This window comes from Hylobates moloch, unplaced genomic scaffold, assembly GCF_009828535.3.
Source record: "Hylobates moloch isolate HMO894 unplaced genomic scaffold, HMol_V3 SCAFFOLD_1, whole genome shotgun sequence".
NCBI lineage: Eukaryota > Metazoa > Chordata > Mammalia > Primates > Hylobatidae > Hylobates > Hylobates moloch.
In genome coordinates this window covers 114,133,024-114,153,026 of record NW_026652276.1, presented here as the reverse complement: position 1 = coordinate 114,153,026, position 20,003 = coordinate 114,133,024, and the positions used below count along the sequence as shown (strand labels likewise).

Here is a 20,003-nt window from a genome sequence, read left to right as displayed (position 1 = left end):
CTCTTCCTAAAACACTCAGGCTAACTGCCATCCCCCACTCCGTGCTAGGGAAGAACTTTAAGAGGATGGAATTCAATTTGGAGTAGGCCACTTTTTTCATGTCAGATGGGTAATGTGTCAATGCAACCAGTTTTGAGGGAGGCACACTTCATGAGCATGAAAACCCAATCATCACGCTTAACTACAAAAGGGTCAGCAGGTCTTTTTTTTTTTTTTTTTAAAGTGAGCAGCAGAGATGGTTTTCACTATGTTGACCAGGCTGGTACAGAACTCCTGACCTCAGGTGATCCGCCAGCCTCAGCATCCCAAAGTGCTGGGATTGTAGGCATGAACCACCACACCTGGCCTCCGTAGGTTCTGTTTTCTGATTTTTTTTTCTGAGTTTCAGAGCCCTACATCACTGCCAGGTGAGTGAGATGCTGGTGATTGAGGGAATTAGCCAGTTGCTGTCTCGCCTCCTATCAGCTGTGTTCCTGGAGTGCCTAAACATTCAGTTCCTGAAAGAGGCTGTCTTTCAGAAAGAGGGGCCTCAGCACAGTTCACTCCTGGCCATTCCCCCGGCATATTCCCTCCTGGGTTTATAGAAGACACTTGCTCATTTTCCTGGAGGCTTGGGACGTCTTTGAGTCTGTAGTGTTAATGCTCAGATGTCCCTCGTGTCCAGGTGTAGTGGTCATTCAAATAAATTGAATCAAAGAAAAATGATGAAATGCAAGCATGACTGGCCAGGCCTCTCCCTGGTAGGAGTCATTGCTACAAGGAGAAAGGTGTGGAATAATCCTCTAGGTGCACTGGCCTTTTGCCCTAAGGTCAGAAAGGATTTTGTGATGCATTCATTGATTGTCCAGTCGGCGCTCATTCCCTGAGTTCGGTGTCCATGGATTCAGTCAATCGAGGATTGAGAATATTTGAAGTCTGTGCAACAAAGTGAGATCCCTACAAAAAATAAATCAGCCAGGTGCAGTAGCATGCACTTGTAGCCCCAGCCACTAGGGAGGCCGAGGTGGGGGGATTGCAGAAGCCCAGTCCAAGGTTGCAGTGATCTATGATCACACCACTGAACTCCAGCCCACAGTGAGACCCTGTCTCAAAATAATTTTTTGAAAAAATTCATGGTCATTTCTGTAGGAAACATGTAGACTATTTTCCTTGTCATTCCCTAAATAATAGTGTAACAACTATTTATATCCTGTTTATACTAGGTATTATAAGTAATCTAGAGATGATTTAAAGTATACAGCAGGATATGCATAGGTTATATGCAAATAATGTGGCATTTTATGTAAGGGACGTGAGCCATCCATGGATTTTTGTTATCCATAGGAGCCTTGGAACCAATCACCTGAAGATACCTTATCAATCAGCAAGAGTCAAATCTGTAGCTTAGAAATGTGAGGGAGAAAATAGGTTTTTAACGGTAAATTAGGCCGGGCACAGTGGCTCATGCCTGTAATCCCAGCACGTTGGGAGGCTGAGGAGGGTGGATCACCTGAGTTCAGGAGTTCGAGACCAGCCTAGCTAACATGGTGAAATCTCATCTTTACTAAAAATACAAAAATTAGCAGGGCATGGTAGTGGGTGCCTGTAATCCCAGCTACTTGGGAGGCTGAAGCAGGGGAATTGCTTGAACCTGGGAAGCAGAGGTTGCAGTGAGACAAGATTGCGCCACTGCACTCCAGCCTGGGCGACAGAGCAGGACTGTCTCAAGAAAAAAAAAAAAATTAGCCAGGCTTGGTGGCGCACGCCTGTAGTCTTAGCTACTCAGGCTGAGGCAAGGAGAATTGCTTGAACCCTGGATGCAGTGAGCCAGGATCGTGCTACTGCACTCCAGTCTGGGTGACAGAGTGAGACTCTTCTCTCAAAAAAAGAAAAAAAAGCAAATTAGACCTGGCACAGTGGCTCGCGCCTGTGATCCCAGCACTTTGGGAGGCCGAGGTGGGCAGATAACCTGAGGTCAGGAGTTCAAGACCAGCCTGGCTAACATGGTGAAACCCCATCTCTACTAAAAATAAAAATAAATTAGCAAGGTGTGGTGATGCACGCCTGTAATCCCAGCTACGCTGAGGCAGGAGAATTGCGTGAACCCGGGAGGCAGAGGTTACAGTGAGCCAAGATTGTGCCATTGCACTCCAGCCTGGCCTACAAGAGCGAAACTCCATCTCAAAAAAAAAGAAAAAACAATTGCTGGCCATGGTGTTGCCCACTTGTGGTCTCAGCTATTCAGGAGCCTGAGGCGAGAGGATCTCTTGAGTCCAAGAGGTCAAGGCTGTAGTGAGTCATGTTTGCACCGCTGCACTGCAGCCTGGGCAACAGAGCAAGACCCTGTATAAAAAGCAAAAAAAAAAAAAAAGAAAACAGTAAGTTAAAGAGTTCCAAGTATTTAAAACCTTGCAGAATTTGTGTTTCAATGTGTTGCATTTCAGTAAGTTGGAGGCTTTTATGCTTAGCACTCATTCCCTGAAGTCTTTTTCAGCTCTTTTTTATGTAAACAACAAAAACTTTCCCCAAAGTGAAAGAAATAGATGGTCAGCATTGTTATTATTTTTTATTTTTGGGATGGAGTCTAGCATTATTATTATTATTATTATTGAGACAGAGTCTAGCTCTGTCGCCAGGCTGGAGTTCAGTGGTGCGATCTCGGCTTACTGCAGTGCCTCCCGGGTTCAAGCAATTCACCTGTCTCAGCCTCCTGAGTAGTTGGGATTACAGGCATGTGCCACTGTGCCCAGTTAATTTTTGGATTTTTAGTAGAGACAGGGTTTCACCATGTTGGACAGGATGGTCTCGATCTCTTGACTTCATGATCCGCCCACCTCGGCCTCCCAAAGTGCTAGGATTACAGATGTGAGCCACTGCACCCAGCCAGATGGTCAGCATTATAAGGAAACGCTGGCGCCCACAACATCCGGGGTTAATCTAGGCTCTCCGACTCACCTACTTGGCAATCTTGACCAAGTCACAGTCTCTCTAAAATTGGCTTAATACCAGGGTTTTGTCCAAGTGAAACTGTATGAAGTGCTTTGTAAAATGTGTATCAATTACGTATCTGTGGTTGAGTGTGGTTTCTCACGCCTGTAATCCCAGCACTTTGGGAGGACCAAAACAGGAGGATTGCTTAAGCCCAGAACCTTGAGACCAGTCTAGGCAACATCGTGAGACTCCTATCTCTTGTTATTTTATTTTTTATTTTTTATTTTTTTTGAGGCAGAGTCTTGCTGTGTCACCCAGGCTGGAGTGCAGTGGCGTGATCTCGGCTCACTGCAACCTCTGCCTCCCGGGTTCAAGCGATTATCCTGCTTCAACATCCAGAGTACTTGGGACTACAGGCGCCCACCACCACGCCGGACTAATTTTTATTTTGTTTGTTTGTTTTTTGAGACGGAGTCTTGCTCTGTTGCCCAGGCTGGAGTGCAGTGGCACAATCTCGGCTCACTGCAAGCTCTACCTCCCAGGTTCACGCCATTCTCCTGCCTCAGCCTCTTGAGTAGCTGGGACTATAGGCACCCGCCACCATGCCCGGCTAATTTTTTGTATTTTCAGTAGAGGCGGGGTTTTACCGTGTTAGCCAGGATGGTCTCGATCTCCTGACCTCGTGATCCGCCCACCTTGGCCTCCCAAAGTGCTGGGATTACAGGTGTGAGCCACGACACCCAGCCTAATTTTTGTCTTTTTAGTAGAGGTGGGGGTTTCACCATGTTGGCCAGGCTGGCCTCGAACTCCTGACCTCAGGTGATCCCCCACCTCAGCCTCCCGAAGTGCCGGGATTGCAGGTGTGAGCTACCGCATGCAGCTCCCATCTCTATTTTAAAAATTAAAAATACATACAAAATTAAAAACAGCCAGGTGCCATGGCACGCACCTGTAGTCCCAACTACTCGGGAGGCTGAGGCAGGGGAATCACTTGAACTTGGGAGGCAGAGGTTGCAGTGAGACAAGATGTCACCACTGCACTCCACCCTGGCAGCAGAGAGAGACTCCGTCTCAAAAAAAAAAAAAAAAGGAAGAAAAAAGAAAAAAATTAAAAACATATTTGTGAGCTCAGATCATGGGTAAAGCACTGTCTCCCCTACATTCACCTCCTGCCATCAATTTGGAATATTAGGAGTTTGGAAAAAGGTAGTTTTAAAATGAGAGGGAACAATGAAAACTAAGTGTCCACTGTGTGCCTGCATGCTGCGCAGTGCTGCCAGTTTTGTCAACTCCCTGTGAGGTAGAGTCATACTGATGAGGACCCTGGCAGGAAGTCGCGTGCACCAAGAGACCATATGTTTTTCCTGGCATATGAAACTCCTCACAATAGAAACTGCAGGCTGAAAATGAAATGGGTAAGAAAGGTTCTTTAAAAAAATAAAAATAGGGCCAGGGGTGGTGGCTCACACCTGTAATCCGAGCACTTTGGGAGGCCAAGGCAGGCAGATCATGAGGTCAGGGGTTTGAGACCAGCCTGACCAACATAGTGAAACCCCGTCTCTACTAAAAACACAAAAATCAGCCGGGCGTGGTGGCGCGTGCCTATAGTCCCAGCTACTCAGGTGGCTGAGGCAGGAGAATCGCTTGAACCCGGGAGGCGGAGGCTGCAGTGAGCCGAGATTGCACCACTGCACTCCAGCCTGAGTGACAGAGTGAGACTCTGTCTCAATAAATAAATAAATAAATAAAATAATAAAAGTAAAAGGCTGGGCACGGTGGCTCATGCCTGTAATCCCAGCACTTTGGGAGGCTGAGGCAGGCGGATCACGAGGTCAGGAATTCGAGACCAGCCTGGCCAACATGGTGAAACCCCGTCTCTACTAAAACTACAAAAATTAGCTGGGCATGGTGGCGTGTGCCTGTAATCCCAGCTACTCAGGAGGCTAAAGCAGGAGAATCATTTGAACCTGGCGGAGGTTGCAGTGAGCCGAGACCGTGCCACTGCACTCCAGCCTGGGTGACAGAGCAAGACTCTGTCTCATAAAAATAAATAAAACAAATAAATAAAATAATAAAAATAAAAGGCCGAGCATGGTGGCTCACGCCTGTAATCCCAGCACTTGGGGGGCCAAGGCGGGTGGATCATCTGAGGTCAGGAATTCGAGACCAGCCTGGTCAACATGGTGAAATCCTGTCTTTACTAGAAATACAAAAATTACCCGGGTGTGGTGGCAAGCATCTGTAATCCCAGGTACTCAGGAGGCTGAGGCAGGAGAATCGCTTGAACCTGGGAGGCGGAGGTTGCAGTGAGCCGAGATTGCACTATTGCACTCCAGCCTGGGCAACAAGAGTGAGACTCCGTCCCAAAAAAAAAAGAGCCAGGCACGGTGGCTCACACGTGTAATCCCAGCACTTTGGGAGGTCAAGGCAGGCGGATCACCTGAGGTCAGGAGTTCGAGACTAGCCTGACCAACATGGAGAAACCCCGTCTCTACTAAAAATACAAAATTAGCCAGGTGTGGTGGCACATGCCTGTAATCCCAGCTACTTGGGAGGCTGAAGCAGGAGAATTGCTTGAACCCGGGAGGTGGATGTTGCAGTGAGCTGAGATCATGCCATTGCACTCCAGCCTGGGCAACAAAAGCAAAACTCTGTTTCAAAAAAAAAAAAAAAAGAAAGAAATACAAAAATTAGCCAGGCATGGTGGCTTGCGCCTATAATCCCAGCTACTCGGGAGGCTGAGGCAGGAGAATCGCTTGAACCCCAGAGGCAGAGGTTGCAGTGTGCCAAGATCGCACCACTGCACTCCAGCCTGGGCAACAGAGCAAGACTCTATCTCAAAAAAATAAAATAGGCTGAGTGTGGTGGCTCACGCCTGTAGTCTCAACACTTTGGGAGGCCAAGGCGAGCGGATCACCTAGGTCAGGAGTTTGAGACCAGCCTGGCCAACATGGCGAAACCCCATCTGTACTAAAAATACAAAAATTGCTCTGTGTGGTGGTGGGCACCTGTAATCCCAGCTACTTGGGAGGCTGAGGCAGGAGAACCGCTTGAACATGGGAGGCAGAGGTTGCAGTGAGCCAAGATCGTGCCACTGCCCTCCAGCCCAGGCAACAGAGCAAGACTCCGTCTCAATAAAATAAAATAAAACACATAAATAATTTTAAAAACCCACACATCTGATGTAAGATTAAAGGAAGGTTTTTTTGTTTTGAGACAGGCTTTTTCACCCTGGCTGGAGTGCAGTGTCATGACTTCGGCTCACTGCAACTTCCACTTTCCAGGTTTAAGTGATTCTCCTGTCTCAGCCTCCTGAGTAGCTGGGATTACAGGTGCACACTACCATGCCTGGCTAATTTTTGTATTCTTGGTAGAAATAGGGTTTCGTTACGTTGCCCGGGCTAGTCTCGAACTCCTGACTTCAGGTGATCCACCCGCCTCGGCCTCCCAAAGTGCTGGGATTACAGGCATGAGCTACCGTGCCTGGCCTTAAAGGAAGGTTTTTTAGATGAAATTATGGAGGGTAGATCAGAGGTGGATTCCCAGGGGAAGGTCCCTTATTGATTGATTGATTGATTGATTGATTGAGACTGAGTCTCTGTTGCTCAGGCTGGAGCACAGTGGCATGATCATAGCTCACTGAAGCCTTGACCTCCCAGGCTCAAGTGATCCTCCCCACTAAGCCTCTTGAGTAGCTGGGACCACAGGTGCGTGCCACTACACCTGGCTAATTTTTTAATTTTTTTGTAGAGCCAGGGTCTCACTTTGTTGCCCAGGCTGCTGTCAAACTCTTGGTCTTAAACAATCCTCCTGCCTCAGTCTCCCAAAGTGTGAGCCACTGCACCCGGCCTCCCTAACCTGTACAGGTCTGCATTATGTAGCATGATCATGCACACTGTCCCTGCGACAGCCCGGGCAGTCAGCTGCTGCAGTCATGCATTGAGAAAGCCTCCAGGGCAGTGCTCTCAGCATATGCGGAAATCAAAATTGCTCCCAGAGAAGCAAGTGCCCTCCGCACAGGCTGGATTTACATTCTCTGGGCCTGGAGGCCAAGGGAGCTCCAGAGGGGAGATTGATCACTATTACATCCTGTCTGGCCTGGTCTCAGGCCACCCAAGCTTCGCTCACCCTCCACTAGAGGTCCCCCACTCCCGCCCGGAGACTCGGCTCCATGCCCTGTCCCTGCAGAGCCTTGGCCTGCCTCCCAGGTTTGCAGTTGTGATTTATTTTTGGCACATTAGCCTCCGGTCATCAAATAGCAAAACCCAAAACAACAGCAGACGGTATCTTCCAAGTGTCTGCTCGGGACACGGCTTCAGCCCTCTGTGGTCCCCTCTCCCCGGGGGCTTTGGGATTCTTGTCAAGCTCCTTCAAGAGCCTGCAAGCACTTAACCGTGAGTAGCTAGCTCAGTGATGGACAAAAGCCAGGTGACAGGCAGGGAGCAGGGAGGACTGGGGGTGGAGAAGATAGAAACCCCCACATCCATTCCATCCATGTCTCTTTTCTGAAGGCGGATGGACCAGGGAGAGTGGCAGCATTGACCCTTGAAACTCCCATCTGGGGGACTTTCCTACAGAAAAGAGGTCCCCGGGGCTGATCTGGTTTTTGGACTTTCAGAGTTCAGGGGAGGGAAGTTATGTGCCAAAAAGGACCAGGCCAGGCAGGCGCGGTGGCTCACACCTATAATCCCAGCACTTTGGGAGGCCAGAGTGGGAGGGTCACTTGAGGTCAGGTGTTCAAGACCAGCCTGGCCAACACAGTGAAACCCCATATCTACTAAAAATACAAAAATTAGCTGGGTATGGTGGCTCATGCCTGTAGTCCTAGCTACTCAGGAGGCTGAGGCAAGAGAATCGCTTGAACCCGGAAAGCAGAAGTTGCAGTGAGCTGAGATCTCACCACTGCACTCCAGCCTGGGCGACAGAGCGAGATTCTTTCTAAAAAAAGGACTGGGCCACCTACTCCCATGTGGGGACCCTGTCCACAGGAGTCTTGGGAAAGGTGTGAGGGGTGAGTGGGGCAGTAGACAGAGGCACAAAGTTGGCCCCAGTCGGAACTGGGGCTGGGGCAAGATAACCACCTCCTCAGCCCCCCAGGAAAGGTGAGTGCAGCCACAACTTGGCCAAGCTGGCTGTGCCAAGGACTGGAGACTTGTACCTAGGCTGGCGTCTCATATGGGGGTCCAAGTGTACTTTCTGCTCATGGAGGGCTGGGGGAGAGGAGAGAGCTGGCGCTACCCAGCTTTGGGAGGTGATGAGGCAAAGGTGCCCATTGTGAGGACTTAGGACTTACCAGAAAATGGGCTTGTTTTTATGGGAAACAGACAGTCCCGGGCTCCGCTGAGTTGCTGATGGGGCAAGCAGAGAAGGCCTGTGTGTGAGCAGCCCAGATGCCTGGCACCAGCAGAGGGGACTTGTTATTCTAAACCTTCCTCTGGTAACCAGGCACCCAGTAGTGGGGCCACCAGGATTCCTGGAACAGCCCGCCCAATCCCGGAGGCAGCCAGAGCTGCTGTTGGCTGGTCAGCAAATTGGCTCCTTTGCGAGGCCAGGCCTTCTTAGGCCCAGAAGCAGTGGGCGGAAGGGGGTTGGAGGCAGCTTTGGCCTTGCTGAGTGGCAGGTTGGGCCTGTTTTCTATCTGCCCTTTTCCCTGTTGGTTTTCTGCATTCCTCAAATCCTGCATCTGATTTTGTTTTGTTTTGTCTTTTTTTTTTAAGACAGAGTCTCACTTTGTTGCCCAGGTTGGAGTGCAGTGGCACAATCTCAGCTCACTGCAAGCTCCGCCTCCTGGGTTCACGCCATTCTCCTGCCTCAGCTTCCTGAGTAGCTGGGACTACAGGCAACTGCCACCATGCCCGGCTAATTTTTTGTATTTTTTAGTAGAAGCAGGGTTTCACCGTGTTAGCCAGGATGGTCTCGATCTCCTGACCTCGTGATCATCCTGCCTCGGCCTCCCAAAGTGCTGGGATTACAGGCATGAGCCACTGCGCCCAGCCTGTTTTGTCTTGTTTTTTGAGACAGAGTCTCACTCACTCCGTCAACTAGGCTGGAGTGCACTGGTGCACTCTCAGCTCACTGCAACCTCCACCTCCTGGGTTCAAGTGATCCTCCTGCCTCAGCCTCCCAAGTAGCTGGGACCACAGGTCCGAGAGCCATCATGCCTGGCTAATTTTTGTATTTTTTGCAGAGATGGGGTTTCGCCATGTGGCCCAGGCTGGTCTCAAACTCCTGACCTCAAGTAATCTGACCACCTCAGCCTCCCAAAGTGCTGGGATGACAGGTGTGAGCCATCACGCTAGGCCTAAATCCTACATTGAAGCAGGAGTTGAGTTCTCTGGTAGGAGCCTCCATGTTCCTGACACAAGGCGGGGTAGCTCAGCGCCTCTGTGTCCAGGCCTGAGTGTACTGGCTCTGTACTGCCTCTATGCTGCAGCAGGACGACTCAAGGGCTCACTGGCCATTGTTAGGTAGGATATGAGGCATTCTGCCGGCAGGACCCTGAGCCAAAGGGGTACCTGCCCAACCCTTGACACACATTCAAGGTATAGCCCCTGCCGGACACCTGCACCGGGTATGGGGGGCAGAGATGGCTAGGACATCCTAGAGATGATAATCTAGCGGGGGAGGTGACAGCATGCACTGACAAGTGACACCAGAGGCAGGGACCAGGATGGACCCACCCAGCTCTCCATCCCTCAGAGCACCCAGCATGGTGGTTGGCAAAGAGTGGGTGTTCAGTGTCTGCAGAATGGAGATGTAATGAATGAGTGAGTGAGTGATTATGAAAGTCCCAGTTATGGATAGAATACATGAGGAAGGGCCGGGTGCAGTGGCTCATGCCTGTAATCCCAGCACTTTGGGAGGCCAAGGTGTGTGGATCATTTGTGGTCAAGAGTTCGAGATCATCCCGGCCAACATGGTGAAACCCCATCTCTACTAAAAATACAAAAATTAGCCAGGCATGATGGTGCGTGTCTGTAATCCCAGCTACTGTGGAGGCTGAGGCAGGAGAATTGCTTGAACCCAGGAGGCGGAGGTTGCAGTGAACTAAGATCACATCATTGCACTCCAGCCTGGGTGACAGACCGAGACTCCGTCTCCACAAAAAAAAAAAAACAAAAACAAACAAATAAACAAAAAAACATGAGGAAGGAGCAGTGGGATGGAGTGCAGGAAGCCTGTCCTAGAAGGGGGTGTGTTTTCAGGGAGCACAGTCACAACAAGGGCAGATAAGGAGAGGCTACAGGAGTGGCCTATTAAAAAGGGAATTGTGGCCAAGTCCAGTGGTGGTTCATGCCTATAATCCCATCTCTTTGGGAGGCTGAGGCGGGAAGATTGCTTGAGGCCAGGAGTTTGAGACTAGCTTGGGCAACATAGGGAGACCCCATCTCTACAAAAAACTTAAATATTAGGGCCGGGCATGGTGGTTCACGCCTGTAATCCCAGCACTTTGGGAGACCAAGGCGGGCAGATCACCTGAGGTCAGGAGTTCGAGACGAGCCTGGCCAACATGGCAAAACCCTGTCTCTACTAAAAATACAACAAATTAGCCGGCCGTGGTGGTAGGTGCTTGTAATTCCAGCTACTTGGGAGGCTGAGGCAGGAGAATTGCTTGAACCTGGGAGGTGGAGGTTGCAGTGAGCTAAGAGCCAAGATTGCACCACTGCACTCCAGCCTGGGGGATACTTTAGTCCCAGCTACTCAGGAGGCTAGGGTGTGAGGATCACTTGAGCCCAGGTGGTTGACACGGCAGTGAGCTATGATCGTACCACTGCACTCCAGCCTGGGTAACAGAGCAAGACCCTATCTCTACAAAGAAGATTTTTTTTTTTTTTGAGCCCGAGACTGGCTGTGTCGCCCAGGCTAGAGGGCAGTGATGTGATCTCGGCTCACTGCAACCTCTGCCTCCTGGGTTCAAGCGATTCTCATGCCTCAGCCTTCCAAGTAGCTGAGACTACAAGCGTGTGCCACCACACCCGACTAATTTTTGTATAGTAGAGATGAGGTTTCACTATGTTAGCCAGGCTGGTCTCAAAATCCTGATCTGTCTGCCTCAGCCTCCCAAAGTGCTGGGATTATAGGTGTGAGCCACCACGCCTGGCCTCAATTCACAAACATTTATTTGGAACATTCACTATAGGCCAGTGTGGTGCCAGGAGATGTAAGGATGAGTGAGAAACAGTTCCAGGCTCGAGGGAGAACACCCCCTGGGTCAGGAAGGGTGACAGCTTCTTTCTGTTCCCCTCTCAGAGCCACCCAGAGTTCCCCCACTGAAGATCTGAGCATGACCCGGGACGAGGCACTGCTGGACTCTCATTCTGCACAGAACTTCTATGAGAATTATGAGCCCAAAGAGATCCTGGGCAGGTAAAGCCCAAGCTTTCCCCACAAAGTGCTGTCCTAGGCTCCAGCAGGCCCTGTAGGCTACAGCCACCTCTGCTCCACCCCGAGTACTAACCCCACTTTCATCCCCAAAGTGCTGTTCACTTGGAGAAACCCTTGGTTTGGGGTCCTGCCCTCCTGAAGCCAGGACTAATAAGAGAAACCTCTCCCAGCAAAAAGTTCCCAGGGGCAGGTGCAATGGCTCACACATGTAATCCCAGCATTTGGGGAGGCTGAAGCAGGAAGACTGCTTGAGGCCAAGAGTTCAAGATCAGCCTGGGCAACATAGCAAGACCCTGTATCTTTTTGTTTTGTTTTGTTTTGGTTAAGATAGGGTCTTGCCCTGTCATCGAGGTTGGAGTACAGTGGCATGATCTTGACTCAATACAATCTCTGCCTCCTAGGCTCAAGTGATCCTCCCACCTCAGCCTCCCTAGTAGCTGGGACAGCAGGTATGTGCCACTAGGTCTGGCTAATCATCTCTATTTTTTTTTAAAAAAAAAAGGGGGGGGCGGTGCCAGGCACAGTGGCTCATGCCTGCAATACCAGTACTTTGGGAGGCCAAGGTAGGAGGATCACCTGAGATCAGGAGTTTGAGACCAGCCTGGCCAACATGGTGAAACCCTGTCTCCAGTAAAAATACAAAAATTAGCTCTGTGTGGTGGCAGGCACCTGTAGTCCCAGCTACTCAGGAGGCTGAGGCAAGAGAATTGCTTGAACCCGGGAGGTGGAGGTTGCAGTGAGCCAAGATCGTGCCACTGCACTCCAGCCTGGCGATAGAGTGAGACTCCATCTCAAAAAAAAAAAAAAAAGCACTGAACTACGAGTCACACGGCCTGAGAGCAGGCTTGTTACTCACCAGTTCTGGGCAAATCACCTGTCTGTGCCTGTATTTATTCATCCACCATTTCCAAAAGCTCAGAGGAAGTTGGGGGAAAGTGTAAATCTCTTGACAAGGGCAGGACATCTCTGCTGCAGCCTCGAATCTGGGACCCCCCATGGGGTGAGGGGCCCCCCGAGACCATCTGCCCTCTGCACTCCCAGGGGCATTAGCAGTGTGGTCAGGCGATGCATCCACAAGCCCACAAGCCAGGAGTATGCCGTGAAGGTCATCGACGTCACCGGTGGAGGCAGCTTCAGCCCGGAGGAGGTGCGGGAGCTGCGAGAAGCCACGCTGAAGGAGGTGGACATCCTGCGCAAGGTCTCAGGGCACCCCAACATCAGTGAGTGATGCCCCAAGCCACACGGCAGGGTGCCCCCCTGTGATTCTGCCCTGACAGCCCAAGCCAGGGAGTGTGGCCCCACCGCACAGCCAGCTAGAACCACCCAGGCTCAAGGCTTCCAGCTCCACCCTCGCTGCTCTGACAGAAGGGGTCCCAGGCAGGGATGGATGCAGGCAGGGGAATGGGGGTTTGATGTCCCTGGGCTGAATTAGCCAGGCGTGTGGGTGCACACCTGTAATCCCAGCCACTTGGGAGGCTGAGGCAGGAGCATCACTCGAGCCCAGTAGTTTGAGGCTGCAGTGAGTTATGATTGCAGTATTACACTCCAGCCTGGGTGAGACAGTGAGATCCTGTCTCTAATAATAATAAAGTCCCTGGGCCTGCCCACACCACGGGTTGACGTCCTTTGAGCACCCTCCTGATTCCCCTGTCAGCTTTTGAAGTTAGCCCACAGCAGCCTCGGTCCCTGACCCCCGTGCCCCGGCTGCCCCTGCCTGGGCTCCCCTGCTACTTGAGACAAGCTAGCCATTTCCATTTCAGTACAGCTGAAGGACACTTATGAGACCAACACTTTCTTCTTCTTGGTGTTTGACCTGTAAGTACCCAGCCCTGGAGCAAGCCACACCTGAGAGAACCTCTGACTGTCATCCCCTCCCCAACCCCAGGGCTGCCTGGAGACCATAGCCAGCTCCTGCGCTGAGGATGCCAAATACAATCACGGTGTTTAGACAGATCAGCCCCTGGGGTCAGGCTGCCGGGTTTGGAAACCCGGGTTCACCACTCGTGGGCTGGATCATTTCTTTAAATCTCAGTTTTCTCATCAGTATTATGGGAGTGATAATAGCACAGTGACTGGCATAGTGTCAATGCTAATAATTATTAGCTACAGGCCGGGCGCAGTGGCTCACAACTGTAATCCCAGCACTTTGGGAGGCTGAGGCCTCAGCTACACGGGAGGCTGAGGCAGGAGAATCGCTTGAGCCCGGGAGGCGGAGGTTGAAGTGAGCCGAGATCGCGCCATTGAACTCCAGCCTGGGCTATGAGAGCAAAACTCCATCTCAAAAACAAAAACAAAACAAAACAAAAAAACCCCCAAAACTCTTGGCTTCATGTGATTCTCCCACCTCGGCCTCCCAAAGTGCTGGGATTACAGGTATAAGCCACCATGCCTGGCCCAGTATATTGATATAATTGTTCTATTTTATTATTGGTTGTTAATCTCTGACTGTGCCTAATTTATAAACTTTATCTTAGGTATGTAAATATAAGAAAAACATAGTAAGTATAGGCTTCAGTGCTATCCATGGTTTCAGGCATCCACTGGGGGTCTTGGAACACAGCCTGTGCAGATAAAGACGGATGACTGTAGACATATATAAAGTAGAACAAGGGGTTAGCAAGAGACAGGGGCTCCTTAGACTGAGTGGTCAGGAAAGCATATCCAGGAAGTGACCCAAGCAGAGAGTGGCAGGATGTAAGGTCGGTCAGCACCAAAGACCAGGTCCTGCAGGCATTTTAGCCATGGTAAGGAGTTTGGAGGATCAAGACTGGGAGAGTGACGTGATCTACTTTTTTTTTTTTTTTTTTTTGAGACAGTTTTGCTATTGTCACCCAGACTGGAGTATAGTGGTGCGATCTCAGCTCACTGCAACCTCCGTCTCCTGGGTTCAAGCGATTCTCCTGCCTCAGCCTCCCAAGTAGTAGCTGGGATCACAGACGCCCACCACTATGCCCAGCAAATTTTTGTTGTTGTTGTTTTTTTTTTTTTTTTTTTTTTTTGAGACAGAGTCTCGCTCTGTCACCCAGGCTGGAGTGCAGTGGCGCAATCTCGGCTCACTGCAAGCTCCGCCTCCCGGGTTCACGCCATTCTCCTGCCTCAGCCTCTCCGAGTAGCTGGGACTACAGGCGCCCGCCACCACGCCCGGCTAATTTTTTGTATTTTTAGTAGAGACGGAGTTTCATCATGGTCTCGATCTCCTGACCTCATGATCCGCCCGCCTCGGCCTCCCAAAGTGCTGGGATTACAAGCGTGAGCCACCGCGCCCGGCCTCAGCAAATTTTTTACGTGTGTATTGTTTTAGTAGAGACAGAGTTTCGCCATGTTGGCCAGTCTGGTCTCGAACTCCTGACCTCAAGTGATCCACCCGCCTCAGCCTCCCAAAGTCCTGGGATTACAGGTGTGAGCCACTGCACCCAGCCTGACTTCCTTTTGAAAAGACCTCACTGACTATCTAGGGACGACTGTAATGAGGCGGGACTGGAAAAAGGGAGGCCAGCAGTATCGAGAGAGGCAGGTGGTAGAGGATGCACCTGGGGTGTGGTCCAAAGATCAATATCATCATCACCATCACCACCATCATCATGCCCCTGCTTCGGCATCAATAGGATTAGTAAGCTGAGCCCCTTATTGCTAAGCATCAAATGTGAACAACACAAAGTGCTCTGTGAAATGCAGATTCCAGACTTATCGGCCAGGCACGGTGCCTCACACCTGTAATCTCAACACTTTGGGAGGCTGAGGGGGGAGGACTGCTTGAGGCCAGGAGTTTGAGACCAGCCTGGGAAACAAAGTGAGACCCCATCTCTACAAAAAAATATAAAATTAAGGCCGGGCATGGTGGTTCACCCCTGTAATCCCAGTACTTTGGGAGGCCGAGGCAGGTGGATCAGATGAAGCCTGGAGTTCAAGACCAGCCTGGGCAACATGGCGAAACCCCATCTCTACAAAAAATACAGAAGTTAGCCCAGCATGGTGACAGGTATTTGTTTTTTTTTTTTTTTTTTTTTTTTTTTTGAGACGGAGTCTCGCTCTGTCGCCCAGGCTAGAGTGCAGTGGCGCAATCTCGGCTCACTGCAAGCTCCGCCTCCCGGGTTCACGCCATTCTCCTGCCTCAGCCTCTCTGAGTAGCTGGGACTACAGGCGCCCGCCACCACGCCCGGCTAATTTTTTGTATTTTTAGTAGAGACGGGGTTTCACCATGGTCTCGATCTCCTGACCTCGTGATCCACCCGCCTCCGCCTCCCAAAGTGCTGGGATTACAAGCGTGAGCCACCGCGCCCAGCCTAGTGACAGGTATTTGTAATCCCAGTCATTCAGGAGGCTGAGGCACAAGAATGGCTTGAACCCAGGAAGCAGAGGTTGCAGTTAGCTGAGATCGTGCCACTGCACTCCAGCCTGGGCAACACAGGGAGACTTTCTCGGACCCCTCCAGACTCACCGGCGGCAACTGTCTCGACTACTCTGTGGCACTGTCCTGTATAGCCCTTGGGGACAGCTCAAATGTCTTTAACCTTTGAAGAAGTTGCTGGGGGAAGCTATTTTTAATGCTGCCCTGAGGAGCCCTCCAGGGTATAACTAGATTGTTCAGGCAGAGTGTTCTTTCTAGATCATCCCAGGAGGTAAGATGATTGAACTTCAATTCTTAATCCTGTAATTGGCAAACTTTGCTCCTGCAACTCTTGCACAGCCGATTCTTCCCATTTGTTTCCTGGGAAAAAATCGGGATACTCGGCCAGGTGTGGTGGTTCACGCCTGTAATCCCAGCACTTTGGGAGGCCGAAGCGGGTGATCACCTGAGGTCAGGAGTTCAAGACCAGCCTGGGCAACATGATGAAACGCTGTCTCTACTAAAAATACAAAAATTAGCTGAGTGTGATAGTGGGCACCTGTAATCCCAGCTACTCAGGAGGCTGAGGCAGGAGAATTGCTTGAACCTGGGAGGCAGAGGTTGCAGTGAGCCGAGATTGCGTCATTGCACTCCAGCCTGGGCGACAAGCAAAAACTCCATCTCAAAAAAAAAAAAAAAAAATCAGGATACTCATGTCCTTCTGATCTGGGTCTGGGGTCCCGGGCCAGTGGTTCATAATCCCCTCTTTCAGCCTCCAGCCATCACTTAGGCCCCGATACATCCCAGTCCACGCTGTCACTTCCACAGATGGGAAGACACTGATACAATGGAGATGGAACAGAAATGGTGCTTGGGCTGGGACTCCCCCAAGTCCACCAACTTCAGGGCCCAGGGCAGGGCAAGGTACTGCTCACAGGGCCACCAGCTCGGGGCCTATGGCTTCCCTGGTCACTTCTAGCCATCCTGGCCTGGAACTAGGGTAATGGGAACCTGGGGAGAGGACTTAGCTGAAGAAATGCCTACCCCATGAAATGGTGGGAAAAATTAAGTCGGGGAGAAACCTAGGCCGTCTCTATTTCTCGGAAGGTTGATGAGAGCCTGAGCCCCTGATGTGGGCCACCTCTCCAGCCTCCTTTGCTTTTCTCCCAGTTCTTCCAGAACACTTCTCTCCTCACTTCCCCGGCTCCTCTCCCCAGACTGTGGTTCTCCACAGGGAGTGGCCCACTTAGCTTCTAGAGGTATCGGGGCGGAAGGCAGCTCTCGGGAGCAGGGTAAGGGTGGTGGTGGTCTTGGGACCGATCCAGCTATCAACCCTCTGTTTCCACAGTATGAAGAGAGGGGAGCTCTTTGACTATCTCACTGAGAAGGTCACCTTGAGTGAGAAGGAAACCAGGTGAGGGTCCCTTTGCCCTTCTCTCCGCTCCCTCCCTCTTGGCCTAGGGCCACAGGCACTAGGGTCTCGGGAGGCAGGGCGTGCACGTGTCTGGGCTGGGCGTGTGTGCTGCTCCCTTGCAGTGTGGCTGAAATGTGAGCTGTGTCTCCCTGCCTGTTGCCTGACCCTGAGCAGAGGAAGAGTAACAAGTGTGTGCCCCACCCTAGAAAGATCATGCGAGCTCTGCTGGAGGTGATCTGCACCTTGCACAAACTCAACATCGTGCACCGGGACCTGAAGCCCGAGAACATTCTCTTGGATGACAACATGAACATCAAACTCACAGACTTTGGCTTTTCCTGCCAGCTGGAGCCGGGAGAGAGGCTGCGAGGTCTGGTAACATGGCCTTGGCCCACGTCTGGGCCTCGGGTGCTCAATCAACCCTCCGTGGAATAGAGATGGCCTGGGTTTCTTCCCTAACTTAATTGTTCCCCAGAATAAAAATTCCACCATTTCAAGGGCTAGGAATTTTTTTTTCTTTTTCTTTCTTTTTTTTTTTTTTTGAGATGGAGTCTCACTCTGTCGCCCAGGCTGCAGTGCAGTGGCACGATCTCGGCTCACTGCAACTTCCACCTCCCGAGTTCAAGCGATTCTCCTGCCTCAACCTCCTGAGTAGCTGGGATTACAGGCACGTGCCACAATGCCCGGCTAATTTTTGTATTTTTAGTAGAGACAGGGTTTCACCATGTTGGTCAGGCTGGTCTCAAACTCCTGATCTTGTGATCTGCCCGCCTCAGCCTCCCAAAGTGCTGGGATTACAGGCGTGAGCCACTGCGCCCGGCAGGGCTAGGCATTTGTTCAGGTAAGTCCTCTCCCAGATTCCCATTACCCTTGTTCCAGGCCAGGAAGGCTAGAAGTGCCCAGGGAAGCAATGGGTCGTGAGCTGGTGGCCCTGTGGGCAGTACCCCGCCCTGCCCTGGGCCCTTAAGTTGGTGGATGTTGGGGGAGTCTCAGCCCAAGCGACATTTCTGTTCCATCTCCATCATCTCTTTGGACTTCTTCTTCTTTTTTTTTTTTTTTTTTTGAGACAGAGTTTCACTCTGTCGCCAGGCTGGAGTGAAGTGGGGCGATCTCAGCGCACTGCAACCTCCACCTCCCAGGTTCAAGCAATTCTCCTGCCTCAGCCTCCTGAGTAGCTGGGACTATAGGTGCATGCCACCACGCCCAGCTAATTTTTGTATTTTTAGTAGAGATGGAGTTTCGCCATGTTGGCCAGGCTGGTCTCAAACTCCTGGCCTCAGGTGAGCCACCTGCCTTGGCCTCCCAAAGTGCTAGAATTATAGAAATGAGCCACTGCGGCCGGCCTGGACTTCCTCTTCTGAGCGCCCTGCTGACCTGCCCTGATGATGACTGTTCCTGCAGAGGTCTGCGGGACCCCCAGTTACCTGGCCCCTGAGATTATCGAGTGCTCCATGAATGAGGACCACCCAGGCTACGGGAAAGAGGTGGATATGTGAGTGCACAGGGAAAGGAGGAGCACCCAGCTAGGCTGGGCGAGGGAGGAAGCAGGCAGGGCTGGGCCAGTGCCCCTGGCGCTGGGTAAGTGGCCCTGGGCCCTCGCACGTCCAGGTGGAGCACTGGCGTCATCATGTACACGCTGCTGGCTGGCTCCCCGCCCTTCTGGCACCGGAAGCAGATGCTGATGCTGAGGATGATCATGAGCGGCAACTACCAGTTTGGCTCGCCCGAGTGGGATGATTACTCGGACACCGTGAAGGACCTGGTGAGAGGCCAGGCCAACTGGCTCCTGGGCTCAGGGCGGCGATGCCAGGCGCCCCTGCCCGGGGAGGTCCCCCCTCTCCTGACATGCTGGATGGGACCTGCCTTGACATTCCCAGTTCCCCTCTCCTCCTCTCACAGGTCTCCAGATTCCTGGTGGTGCAACCCCAGAACCGCTACACAGCGGAAGAGGCCTTGGCACACCCCTTCTTCCAGCAGTACGTGGTAGAGGAAGTGCGGCACTTCAGCCCCCGGGGGAAGTTCAAGGTACGAAGCGTCCTGATCCAGGCCCGCCAGCTCCCCAAGTGCAAACCTCTAAGCCCTCTCCTCTCCCAGGAGTCCTTACACCCGTGAATTTCCAGAGTACCCACCCCTCCCCTCCCAGCCGCCCTGTGATGGCTTCAGAGACGGCAGGTGTCAGCCCACTGGCTCCGTCCCTACGGATGCTGGCCAAGTGGGAAGTGGGGGACACTAGGAGGGCCCCGCAGAAGTCACCCAAGGCTTCGTGGCAAACGAGCCCAGAGCGTCCCTGCGCTGGAGGGGCAGGTCCTGGCAGGGGGGTGCTGCAGCCCAACTTCTCCGGTTGGCCCTGCAGGTGATCGCTCTCACCGTGCTGGCTTCAGTGCGGATCTACTACCAGTACCGCCGGGTGAAGCCGGTGACCCGGGAGATCGTCATCCGAGACCCCTACGCCCTCCGGCCTCTGCGCCGGCTCATCGACGCCTACGCTTTCCGAATCTATGGCCACTGGGTGAAGAAGGGGCAGCAGCAGAACCGGGCAGCCCTTTTCGAGAACACACCCAAGGCCGTGCTCCTCTCCCTAGCCGAGGAGGACTACTGAGGGGCTGGTCAGTCAGGGAGGGCTGGGGGGCAGGTGGGGAGGGGAAGCCACGGAAATACAAGTCAAAGGGGTGAGACGCGTACAGACCTCTGCAGAAGGAGCACTTGGCCCTGGCCAGAAACCCCTGGAGCTGAGGCCATGATCCCCTCTCAAAGGCTGTGCACAAGGAAAGCGGGTGTTCCCACCACACAGCAATACCTGCAGGCTGGGGCAGGCCCTGGGTGGGCAGAGATCACACGTGGCCTGAGAACCAGGAACCCCCTGTTCCTCCACTTCCTAGATGAGCCATCATCTCCATTTCTCTTTAGGGGAGGCCCAGAGTTACTGACATTCAGGCCTTCTTCTCTTAGGGTCACAGGGTGAGGATC

At 52.0% G+C, this 20,003-nt stretch overlaps 1 protein-coding gene and 1 pseudogene across 4 annotated transcripts; one reads left to right on the top strand and one right to left on the bottom strand.

The window, feature by feature from the left end:
• Positions 1-99: 99 nt before the first annotated feature.
• Positions 100-193, bottom strand: LOC116809984 (small nucleolar RNA U13; annotated as a pseudogene).
• Positions 194-7,174: 6,981 nt separating this feature from the next.
• PHKG1 (phosphorylase kinase catalytic subunit gamma 1) lies at positions 7,175-19,930 on the top strand. Of its 4 annotated transcripts, none has more exons than XM_032758006.2 (10): positions 7,175-7,304; positions 11,161-11,277; positions 12,337-12,493; positions 13,061-13,110; positions 16,971-17,036; positions 17,243-17,406; positions 18,438-18,528; positions 18,645-18,798; positions 18,936-19,061; positions 19,390-19,930. In XM_032758006.2, exons 2-10 carry the CDS (start codon positions 11,195-11,197, stop codon positions 19,633-19,635), a joined length of 1,137 nt encoding a protein of 378 aa, XP_032613897.1. In that variant the 5' UTR covers positions 7,175-7,304; positions 11,161-11,194; the 3' UTR covers positions 19,636-19,930. The 4 variants fall into 4 exon arrangements, with proteins under 4 accessions (XP_032613897.1, XP_032613895.1, XP_032613900.1 ...); XM_032758004.2 differs by having other exon boundaries at positions 12,337-12,515; positions 13,056-13,110; XM_032758009.2 differs by lacking the exons at positions 12,337-12,493; positions 13,061-13,110.
• The last annotated feature ends 73 nt before the right edge of the window (positions 19,931-20,003 follow it).

What these genes read in the sequence shown, in the direction of transcription:
- PHKG1 (XM_032758004.2), top strand. Translation starts at nt 11,195, where the DNA reads ATGACCCGGGACGAGGCACTGCTGGACTCTCATTCTGCACAGAACTTC. An exon ending in CCCAAAGAGATCCTGGGCAG is followed by an intron (nt 11,278 to 12,336) that starts GTAAAGCCCAAG and finishes CTGCACTCCCAG; the next exon opens with GGGCATTAGCAGTGTGGTCA. An exon ending in GCCGGGAGAGAGGCTGCGAG is followed by an intron (nt 17,407 to 18,437) that starts GTCTGGTAACAT and finishes CTGTTCCTGCAG; the next exon opens with AGGTCTGCGGGACCCCCAGT.